The following is a 12,270-nucleotide window of genomic DNA, read 5'->3' on the forward strand; positions in this document are numbered from 1 at the left end:
GAAAGAAAAACCAAAACAAAAAAAACAAAAGTTATGTTGAACATTCTAAGAGTTTGTTCTCAGCGAACCACAATCTGAAGCTATACGACACGATGATATAAAGAAAACAAAGCTAAAAACATTTTGAATAAATAAAGCGTTTTCGGTAAGTATTTTTTTCATATTTTGCTTTGCCAAATGCGTACCTAATATCACCGATTCTATCGTCAGTCAAGAGGGTAACAAATAATTTATCACAATCTTTAAGGTTGACTCAAAAATTATTCTCTGTCGAATATAAAATGAATTGCTTTTTGCACAAGGCTAAATATACCTACACACACATGCTTCGGAAAGCCAATTCTGCAAATAAACAGGAACGAAAGAACCAATAAACCAAGCAATACTATATAGTAATCTCTTTCTCCCTGTCAAGTGAATAAGGCAGGAGCCCACGTTGGGCGCCATTTTTGACGAAAGTACTTTGTTTTTCCCGGAGACATGCTGTCATTATTTAAATTCCTGTTCGATGTAATGAATAACTTTGGCCGAATTATTTGGCAAATTGTGGTTTGATTTATGCGACTCATTGTGCACCAGCAGTGTACTACGCTATGTGCCTGATGTAGTCATGGATTTACCTTTTGGCAGGGGCATAGGCATAAATATATACAAATCGATTGATATCTAGGTACTACCGATTTTCAAACTTCGTTTGTATAACTGCGGGGCGGTAATGAGTATTTTTTGTTTGGTTTTTTTGTCAAGTTTAGCAAGTTTGACAAAAAAAAATAGAAAAAAATGTCTCGTGAAAACTCCTCGAAATAAATGAGACCTAATCACGACATCGTTTGTATTCTTTATGTTAGGGGAATGTTAAGGAAAGACTAACTTGTTTTGTTGTTTTTGTTGAACCACAGACATATTTTTCTTGTCAGCTTCTTTTTTTTTTGTAAAGCCCTTTAGGAGTTTGGAAGGTTGACAAATATGGAAGATGTTCACGATTGTATTCGTTAAAGATGATTTGGTAAAGACGGATTTGAATTAAAATTACCAGAGGGGGTTTTGTTTAACTTCCTGAATTTTTGTTAAACAAATAAAGTTTTAAGCGACACATGAGAGGCAGTTAACAAGGTACCTATTAGACTTGTTAATTAGTTTAATATAGATGCTTGTTTTTCTTTCATTGACAATTAGTGTTTTGTTTCTTTAAATTCAAAGAAATGAGTGTAGAGGATATGTTTTCTAAAATTAAAATCAATCTAAGCAAGATGTGAAGGAGTGCCAATTGACTTGAAACTTTTGTCGTCTTAAACGCATACTTTGTCACTTGGGATATTCATGAGCGAAAAGTAACCGTCTTATAAAGTTCGATATAAAGAAATTTTGAGTTAGTTTATGAGACTATACTTCAAGTGAAAACATGCCCGAAACCCAATTGTGACAACAGTAACAAATATGACGACCAACACTGAACATGACCGTTTGGAATGCACCTTTTGACTTCCGCTAAAAGACCTTTTAACTTTAGTTCTTTTAAAGAGTCGTTGTATTTATTCTACATTTATAAAAGCATACTTAAGGTAGCTTTATTAAAATTGCATATATTTAAACTTAACTTATTAAAATTGCATATATTTAAACTAAAAAATCTCTGCTTCATTTATCTACCTCCTGTTTCGAATGCACATCCTTCGTGAAGTCAATTTTCTCTGTGTCATTGGTCAATCTTCATTTACATAACACACATTATCCATTAAGTTTTTAAGTTAATTGATAATTAAAAAAGCCAACAAAAAAAAGGAACCAACGAAAAACCTATAATTTATTCTCCACAGTGAGAATTAACTTATTTACACCATGCCAATCAACTTTCCGTACAAACAAATTTTAATACAAAAAGTACAAAAATAAAACCGACGAGAAAAAAGAATGAAATAAATAATATTAAAAAAAAAAAAAAACAATTTTTATCTCACTCACCTGACATTTGCCCTGGATGCACATATCAAGACTTCCGGCACGACACCGAGTTCCATCTTGTACTCTGGCTGACAGCTGCACAATTACACTCGGCTCATCATAGTGTTCCGACTCATCTGGGCCAGTGACACCGCCACCAACATCAACCTCTGGCAGTGAAACATCATCAGAAAGATGTGCAGGTCTCCCCCTGTTTATATTTTCAACATCCCAGAGTCAGAACCGTACATCCACACAAAATGGCGAGAAAAACAACAGAAATTAAAAAAAGGAAAAGAAAACAAATACAATCCCATTTTATATTAAATGAATACAGCCATTCAGTTAACGAGTCAAAGAGTATATAACTGTGAATAATTTAAGAACACACAAGCAAACAAAACCAGGACACTGAATAAACGGAGCGCGAGCAATGGTGGAAAGTTCCAAAAGGATTGCACGGTGTGCTTAGCCCTTAATATAGGTTCATATATGTAACTGTTACAGCTATTATTATGGCAAGGAGTACAATCAGAAGGAGCGCTACGCTCTTTTACTAGTTACATGGCGCTTATGGGAGCTATATAGGCCGTTTGAAGTAGGGGAATACGTTTCAAGGCAACAGGATACGGCATGCAACTTCCGCAGTCGTACAGCCGAAGCAGTAGCGTGCTGCTAAATCCACTTTAAGTCGCCACATAGCAGCGCTTACACTTACATACCTCTTGGTGAACAATACAACTCTCTTACCTGGGACTGGGACTGGGACAGGTATGCTTGGCTACTTAACAAAGAAATTCGCCAAGAGCCTTTTGCTGCATTCACAACGGAGGATGTTGTTGACGACTTTTACTCCAGAGCCAAATACACCAGAGCCAGAGGAGCCACCTCATCATGCTCCCTTTACAGGCCAACCCACTACAATTTAATTACCGCACTTTGCATTCAGATTCAGAGACGTTTTGTTTATAGAGTGTCCGCAGTTTTGCACTTTGCGTGAAATGTTTCACGGTAATTCGCCGTGTGTTTCATTTACTTTTCTTTTTTTTAATTTCAACCACTTACCTGCATGTTAAAGCACATGGATCTACATAATCGTAGTGCGTTGTCCACGTGTATAGTGTCCCATCGTATGGGACATCATTGTAAGCGGCACACTGATGAGCTCGGAAGTCCTGCTGTTCAGGACATGGTTGCATATTACATATTCTAAAACGGGTCGTATCACCCTTGCATCCGTTTGGATTGTGACATCTTCTTATTTGTTGGGCGACACCGCCATCGCACGTCCTCGAACAAGTCGACCAATCCGACCAACCGGACCAGCTACCCGATGAACTGCCACCTTTGGCACGTTTTTGCTGCAACATACACTGGATTAATATATTTTCAGTTGTTTGGAAGTCACCTTTAGCTTTAGGTTGATGCGTTGGCCGCACCACCTTCGGCGGCGTTGGTGTCTGACATCGTCTTACTTCGAGTTCGTTCTCTAATTCAACATCTGAGTGCCATGTGTTGTCGAATGCTTGACTGGCATTTAGTTTCTTTGCAATGGATCCATATTCGAGGAAGATCGTTAACTGCAATTTAAAATATAGAGTAGAGAATTACAAAAATGTTTCCATATTCCCGATTTTTCTAAAGTCTTGAAGCTTTCTAAGGAACTTAAAATAACGGTACAAAATTCCCTATATTTAAAAAAAAAACCTAGCATGAATCTATGTAAGACTTTGATTTCCAAGAGCGAAGGCTGACAGACAAATGGACGGAATCGCCGGATCCTTTTTTTCGAATTTATTCATCGTAATGTTATTTCCGCCTTCCCAATAATTGTAGCGTGATCTAAGCGGAACTTTTGGCGATAAGGTAAGTCTTGTTTTGGGTTAAAGAAAACGTGATATCAATATCTGATATCCGTAGTTTTTCAGATAGTCAGACCGCTATCAAATCTGTGGACTCTTTTTCTTCAAGCTGTATAACAGTCCATAACTCCCGAACATCTCAAATGAAGCTGGCACAAACGTGCCGGTACATATAGACTTTTTGGAAAATTGTTAGGCTAATGAACGCCAGAAATGATACAGTATACTCATTTGACCCCGTTTGGCTAATGCTGACATACCAAACGCTACATGTAAACTGTTACTAATGCAATACGGTATAATGCAGGCAAACTGGAGGTGGAATAACATCACCACGTGTGAGGTCACATAAAAAGATCTGGACTGCACTATATTGAAAGCGATCAAGGTGTTTGCTATCTCTAAGCAAATCGCATATTAGCTCGATAATAGGTGTCGCAACTGGGTACTGTCTAATATTAAAGCACGCCACGATGCTAGGCGTATTCTCGAATGACTTTTGCAGAAGCTGTATAAACGAGGAAGGGGAGGAAACAGTTTTTCACCTTCTCTGTACATGCGCTGCACTAGCTCAAAAACTAGCAAGACTAAACGGTCTTAATAACTTTAACATAATCAATCTTTCACGTTTCGTAAGGGACTCAAACTGGTTTTATTGAGCTGAGAAGAAAGCCAAGAGATTCACGGCTATCAGAATGGGCCAATAAACTGGCTTAATGTGTCCTACACCATCCCGGACGGCCACTTTAATATAACCTTACCATCGTAATTTACCCGTAGCATGATGGTTAGTGCGTTGGACTGTCATGCAAGGGGTCTTGGGTTCAATCCCTGCCTGTGCCACCTTAATTTTAAAAAAAAAACAATTTTCGCGGGTACTGCCTTGACAAATCCTTCAAGAGTAATTCTTGTCATGAAAAAGTGCTTTCTCAAATTAGCAGTTCGGATGCGGCCTAAAAAATTGTAGGTCCCTTCCATTCCTGACAACAGTACTCGCACACAGGAATGGTTGAGACTTGTAAGTCACTAGGCCCTGGTTCACAACGGACTGTTGCGCCACCCAATTTAATTATTTAAGTCAATCGTAATTTATTGTTTGATTAAAATCTCGAATTAGACATTTTGTACGAATGCAGTACTTGCCATGCCTGGCAAGCAAAAAATTATAAATTTTTAAAGAATTAATTGATTTCACTGTCAAGCTTAAAATTAGTCTTTTTGAAAAACATTTTTGTTTAAGCTTCACCTTTCATTCAATGAAAGCAATTACACCTACGAAAAGTTTTTTCTTCCCATTCAAAGTAACCGTAGCGTAGGTAGGAATAGGTTAAGGCAGAAAAGGAGCTTCTAGGAATTATTGTCTCCTTATGTCATAGGGGTTAGCTCACGTAAAACATTTAAATAAGTGATTCATGTGAATTGCTGGCTGTTGCCAATGTTAAAGTGAAAACACATAAAGAATTCACCAAAAATAAATGTGTGCTTCTTCAATCTGAAGGTAACCAAGTTGACCAAAGACATGGGAAGAGCACACACCAATTCCTTGAGTCTGATGGTTCCTAAAGAATATATGACCGACCGAAAAGGATAAACAACACAAACACAGAAACAAAAATCAACTCACAGTCAAAGCAAAGCAGCACGTTTCGCATCTCAAAGCCCCATCCATTCACATAATGGCTAGATACATCCTGCGTAGAAAGAATGTAGAAAGGGCGACATGCGACATTGTGAATAGTGTGATGTGTTTTTGTTTTTTTTGTTATTTTTGTCCGATGGTTGTTTGCTTTTTCTATTCAACTTGAATATCCATTACAAAGGACTTTCATTTTATCGGTACACCAAGCAGTAAACAAAAATAGGGATTCTTCACAATCCCCACATACTACCTAACCTTAATTATTTATTTATGAGATGAAACCGTTTCAATAATTCACCTTTTATACCTTTAAAAGTAAAGCCATTGAAGTTCCACGTAAAAGAGATAGAAAACAGAGGACTTATAAAAAGAACGTAAAAACCAAGGAAGGAAGAAGTAGAAGAAAATACTTTTGACGAGGGATGAAAACGGGTCTGACATTATTTTGTCATTAATCTATGTGATTCGGAGTCAGAGTGTACGTATAGCGAAACGATTACCAGAGAAAATACATAGTCTGGGAAAAGCCTCGTGGATGTCAGTCATCACATTATAGTACCTTCCCCTTTTACTCTTCGCATCAGCTAAAGTTGAAGCTAAAGTTCTGGAACGGAAAACGGGTGTAAATCTAAATCTCGTTCCGCCACAACAAATCCAACCTGTAAAAGCTGTCAGTCTTTATCCATGTCTGTGTCTATTTCTATATGACAAAAAAAAAGAAAAAACTCTCGGGAATAGCTCTGTACGTACGGCTCTACCTAATGGCTGGCTGGTGATGGTAATTTTATTTTTATACTCATCCCTCGCTATTTGTGGCAATACGCATCGGTTTTGATTTTCAATCTTATCTTTTTCTCTTGTGAAAGTTTATTGATCGGAAATGTAAACGTTATGAATTTATTATCCAATTCATCCAACCACGATACTTATTTTTATATACAAAGATGGTAACGTTGATGAAATTTTATACTTTATATTTTTCAACCCCCATTTAGGTGAGGAATAGGGATGGCTTTAGTGGATTTGTATATGGACTTAAATGTCGCTTAAGAGCTATGATAAAAACTAAACACAGAGCCAGTTAGACATAGATAAATGGTATATGTTTAATATGCGGTCTTTTTATGGTTTCTTTAGTGCTTATTGATCCTAAGAAAACGTCACCCGGGCGCCATTTTATACCTATTTTGTATATTTTGCTTCTTATTTTAATTCGAAAGTCTTTTTAAAACATTATTTAACCACTGAAGAATACAACACTGCACAATATATTATCTTACTAATCCCGCTAAATCGATTCAAGGATTGGATGAAACTATACAAAATTTTCACTGTTACAAGTTCCAATTTGTGTTGTACTTGTTTCTCTTCTCGAATTTGTGTTCGGTTGGCTTGCCTTGCATGAATATTTATTTAGAGCGCACTTTTGCATGTTTGTGGGTCATTAAGTTCTGGCGTTGTGTTTTGCTCCAAGGAAATTGAAATAAATGTCGACTGGATGTTGATGTCGAATCGAATGGGACACAAAGCTTGGGAAATATTTACCTTTGTAAGGACTTAACTCTTTTATAGGATGAGAAAACTACTAAGCGCTTGAAGCTGCACGAAAAGCGATAAAATTCAAGTGGAATTCTTTGTTGTTTTTGTAGAGTAGGTATAGGAGAGTGCAAGTATGATTGTTATCAGACCCCTTCTTGCAGCAATAGCTTAGTAATGGGAATCATGTCACTTTGAAGAGAAACACCTTTAATCAAAATGGGGTTAAGTTGGTGAAACTAATGGACACTGGACACATTTTGTTTTTGGTATTTTAGTGGCCTTTGTTGTGGCAATTTACATTATTTCCTTTTCAAGGCTAACAAGTGGTCCAAGAAAATTGGCTAAAATAAAGAAATAAGTTCTATGTCACGAATAAAGAAGGCAATTTGTTGTCCTACGGAATTAATTGAGTAAAGTCAAAAGGAAATTGTTTTTAGGAGATTAGTTGTTTTCTTTTGACTTAAGAAATGTCAAATGGTAAATTGCTGTGATCATTTAGAAACTTTTTATTGTTTCGATGTAACTTTTTCAACACTTACAAGTTTACTTAAAAGCTTACGCTTATAAAATTCAAAATACGAAAAAACTTATTGCAAAATTTTTTTTTATAAGAAATTTATGTTAAAAAAATAAAGGTTTAAAAATAATTTTTTGTCCTAATAACGAACTTCTTTTCCGCATAGTGTTTATGAATACTCAAAAAACGTATTAACTAAAATGCATTTTTCGAAAAAGCATTCGATTGAGAGTTTCTCAAAACTTTATATTTCATAGTAAATACAAAATTATAAGTCATCTTATAAATAATGACAATGCCCGTAAACTAATTGAACAACTATTAAGATGGCATATCAGTCGAGCTGTTTCAACAATGGCAGGCGAGGCTTACATTGACCATATTCATGAAATTAGAAGAAGAAATTCTTGAAGACTGGGGGAAAGTAGTTATATATAGTTATATAAGTAGTAGTTATACACATAAGAATGATCGTATAGTCCCATACACTAAAATTATCATCCGACAATATCAATGTGGCAAACCAATAACCAATCAATCACATAACCGTCGACTGCGAGAAGAACAATTGGTGAAACAATCAAGAAAGCGGAGTATGAATTTGAAGTAGTACAATTCTTCAAATACTTTGGGTCAAAACTTACCAAAAGAGGATTCATGAGACGCTACAATCAAGAAATCTATTCAATCTACCTTTCGAAAAAAAATTATAGGTCGTATGAGTGAAGAGGAACCAGCCTAAGCTGGACATATGGAGTAGACTAGGATGCGCGAAGTCTTGTGGTGTGCAACTATAGATGACATGTCGGCTGGTGATCGGGAATAAATGGATTGTTGTATGAGGACTGGATCATGGTTGTGATGATGATAAAGATTATAATAGTGTGAAGAAGATACAAGTTTGTACTTTTGCAAAATCATTAGCACGCCATTCTTGAAAATACGTTTTTTTTACATTTTTTAAGTGACAAGAACTACATTTAAATGCGAGATATAAATTGCCAACCAGTGATAGTTTGTTCTATCACTCAAAGCAAATCACATAAAGTAGTTTTAAACACTACTACTTTTCGGTTTTGTTTATGTACTTACAAGAAAATGTGTTTTAACTTATTTCACAAATTCCAACTGCCGCTACATTAAACGTGATGTGCCTTAAGACTGTCACCAACTCAAATGACTACAATGAAATGATAAACAAGGAACAACCCCAATCAAGAAAATTACTCATTTTTATCTGCCATCACGTTATTTCACCAACACACCGAGAAAAAAGGTTAATTACAATCGACAAAAACTTCTGTCTCAACGAAATACCCTTCTGATCCTTCATCAACAACAAGAAAAATCTGCAACAGTTCTTATATGAGGGTCAAGTTTATACCCTTTCAATCAATTTGATCTAGAATATATAATTTACCCAACACACAGACAAACATTTTTATTAATGTTTGCTTGTATAGAAGAAAAACTTCCTTCACACTTCGGCAATCCTACGAGCATAACGAACACAAATCTAAATTAATTGTAATCTTTGCCTCATTATTTTTGGCCAAATGATTAATCTTCTTGGGTTTATTCCCACAGCTTTAATGGAATTAGAGTAGAGCTAATTTTATCCATACCACCACCACCGTACCGTACCACCAACAAGCACCAACAAGTTTGCTAAGGGATCCCGTAAATTTTGATGGTAAGAACGAAGAACTTAACTTTCTACATAACTTACAATTCAAAAGTTTTCTGTTTTGTGTTTTCTGCACCCACATACATATGCTTTTGGATATTAATTTATCATTTTGAAAAATTAAATTCACCTTTCAAAAGGCTGATAGAAGAAGAAAATTCCAAGAGCACATTAAATCTTCAAGTCGAGGGTGGTGTTTGTTTGATATGGAATTTGACATTAAGCACCCACATGCTATTTAAAAAATAATCGTTTTTTAATTAGAGTCTTCTACGCCACCAGCTGGATATTTTGTTGTCTCTTTTCTTGAATACATAGATTATGCAACTCTAATCCGATTACGTTTTGTGGATAAAAATACACTTAAACATATATTATGAATGCTTTTTTGAGCATGAAAACAAAAACAAAAAATAAATGCAATCACTGGAAGACTAAAAACATACACATTAATTTTTTTAAGGATACGAGGATAAAAAAGAAAATGAGGATTATTCTTTTTTTCTACATCAAAACTTGGTCCTGTATCTGTAAATAATTAGTATGCTTTTGCTGGTTATATCATGCGACATTAAGTCTCAAACCTCGTGTGTTTTCGTCCTTTTGTATATGCTATTTATGTGTGTATCTATGTATACAACTGAGTATAAACTCAAGCAATCAGCCTGAAGTACCATTAGGTATACCATTGCTCTTGGTCTGGCTTTCTCTGTGGAGTTTCTGATAACTGGTCAGGCTATACACCACTCCAATTCAGAATTGTGTTCCTTCCATTTCTTCTCCTGCTATATCTACCACCACAAGCACAAACCAATTGAGTATGACCAAAGTGCATTACAGTAATATATATTTTAGAGGGTTTCTTGTGATACATAGTTTGTGTATTTTCGTTTCGGTCCTCTACCTCTGCGCCAATTACCTAATCACAGAAAATGGCCCACTCTACCCATATAACAGCACTTTGCCTCAAGAGACATATACCCCTTCGATTAGGATAATACATACATATACTCGTACTTCTACATATAAGAAATAAAATAAAACTGAAACAATTTTGGGCGTAGTAACGAGAGTAGTATAGCATAATAGCTGTTGGAAAAGTTGCATGAAACAAAACACAAGTAGATGTTAAAAATCGCTTACAGAATAATTGAAGATTCATGGATATAAGGTGATTCAAAATAACTTGGTAAAATAATTAATTTTAAATGAAAATTTAGTTTTTCAAGGTCTTAAAATGTCCATTAAACGAAATTGTCTACTTGGGCGTATACGCAACGTTTGTATTGAATCGAATTGTATCTTAACATAAAAAAGGTTTTAAATTTCAACATACTGATGGTATATGATGATTAATTGCTCTTTCTTGTACAGTTTATTTTATAATTATTAAGCTTATTATCATTGAAACTTTTCCTGATATTTAACCCGCCATTGGTGACTCAAATTTGACTTTCATCAATGGTGACGCCTGTCTCATCGACCGGGTTTTTCAACTGAAGATTTTTCGAAATGTGGTAATAATATTTCGCGTTTTTTTTTAAATATATGTTCCTTGACAATAAAACAACGATATTAAATCAACAGAAGCTCTTTTATTACATTACACAAATTCAAATTCAACAAAAAACAATAACGGAGAAGAAATTTATTCGCATTTTTTCGCACACCCGGTCTCACAGACCAGTAAATCACCATAGGTGGCTTAGATGTTGAACCAAAACCATGTTCTAATTATTTATTTTGGACCTTTAGACACACCAAATAATAATTACATTTTACCAGATCATTTTTAAAAAAGAAAAATTCCAAAATAAAATGTTATTATTTATTAAATACGACTTATGCCATCTTTTAGTTGACATTACTAGCTTAAACTTAAACTAACATAATTGAACTACTTATACCAAGAAAATAATTTCTAAACTTAATAAGGTTATTTTTTAATTTGTAGAATCAATGAGTATAGAGAATTAGTCAAATCTAACACCATAGTTCGATCTGCTAAAATAATTCTTAGGGGTAAATTCCTTCTTAAGTTAGCCAATCTCAGATTGAAATACAATCGACAAGGAACAGATGAACATAAGATCGTTCAATTCGATAAATAGATATAGATACATATGTATGTGCACAAGTAAAGCCTTTTGAGTGTATGAAGATAATGAAAATCAAATCAAGCTAAAAACCAACCTTGGATACTTTATTTTCTGTCAATATCAACGGAATAGTATAGCGCCCATACAATGCAAGCGTATTTTTTTTTTGTCAAAACAAAGTAATTTTTAACTTTTGATCAATAAACGTTAATTTTAAGTCAAGTACAACATCAAAGTCAGAAAAAGTGGATTCTCTATCCAAACGTAACGAATTTAAGATGTAGTCATAATTTATTTTACAATATTGGCGTGTTAAATACAGTGACTTTCATTTGTCAATATTGAAAATTAAACTATTTTTATTGCACCAATCCCAAAATAGATTTAAATATTCTTGAAGCTCTTTACAATGCTTGAGGGTATTAATAATTTAAACAATTTTAACATTATTTGCATAGATTGGCGATATATGTATGTACATATGTACATAGAATTACTTAAAACAGAATGCATTTCATTAATAAGTAAAATAAACAGCAATGAACCAAGGCTAGTCCCTGAGGTACACAATAATTGGCTTCAAATTGGTTACTCTTTAACATTATCTTTAAGATATGACGAAATCCACATATCGAAATGGTCGTTAGGTTCAATATTACTCAATTTATGAAGTTTAATTTCATGACTTATTTTCAAATGCCTTGCTAAAATTTGTAAAGACGCTATCGACTTAAGAGTGTTTTTCGAATAAATCCGAACAAAAAGTAGAAAATTCTAATAAGAATTGAAAGAAATGATGTCACAGACAAGAGATTCAAACAATTTAGAAATAGCGGACAATTTCGCAATAGGACGTTAATTTGTAACTATATTTTAAGAAACTTTTTGTCACATGTAGAGGCCTCAGAACAAAATTTGAATATGTTACAAATTCGTATTGCAGTTCTTGGTAAACCCTGAGCGTTGCATCACTCTTTGATGGATTA

The 12,270-nt window shown here is 34.6% G+C and overlaps 1 protein-coding gene across 5 annotated transcripts in view; it reads right to left on the bottom strand.

Annotated features, from left to right (window-relative positions):
• The window catches only part of LOC129943381 (protein madd-4-like), a 158,841-nt gene that overhangs the window by 55,514 nt on the left and 91,057 nt on the right, over positions 1-12,270 (bottom strand). For 4 of the 5 annotated variants that reach the window (XM_056052783.1, XM_056052785.1, XM_056052782.1 and 1 more), the window contains exons 3-4: positions 3,007-3,521; positions 1,963-2,152 (exon numbers count right to left, since the gene is read on the bottom strand). In XM_056052783.1, the coding sequence (XP_055908758.1) occupies positions 1,963-2,152; positions 3,007-3,521 (705 nt within the window). The remainder of the gene's footprint in view (positions 1-1,962; positions 2,153-3,006; positions 3,522-12,270) is intronic. The other variant, XM_056052784.1, reaches the window with a different exon arrangement.

Source organism: Eupeodes corollae, chromosome 1, assembly GCF_945859685.1.
Source record: "Eupeodes corollae chromosome 1, idEupCoro1.1, whole genome shotgun sequence".
Taxonomy (NCBI): domain Eukaryota; kingdom Metazoa; phylum Arthropoda; class Insecta; order Diptera; family Syrphidae; genus Eupeodes; species Eupeodes corollae.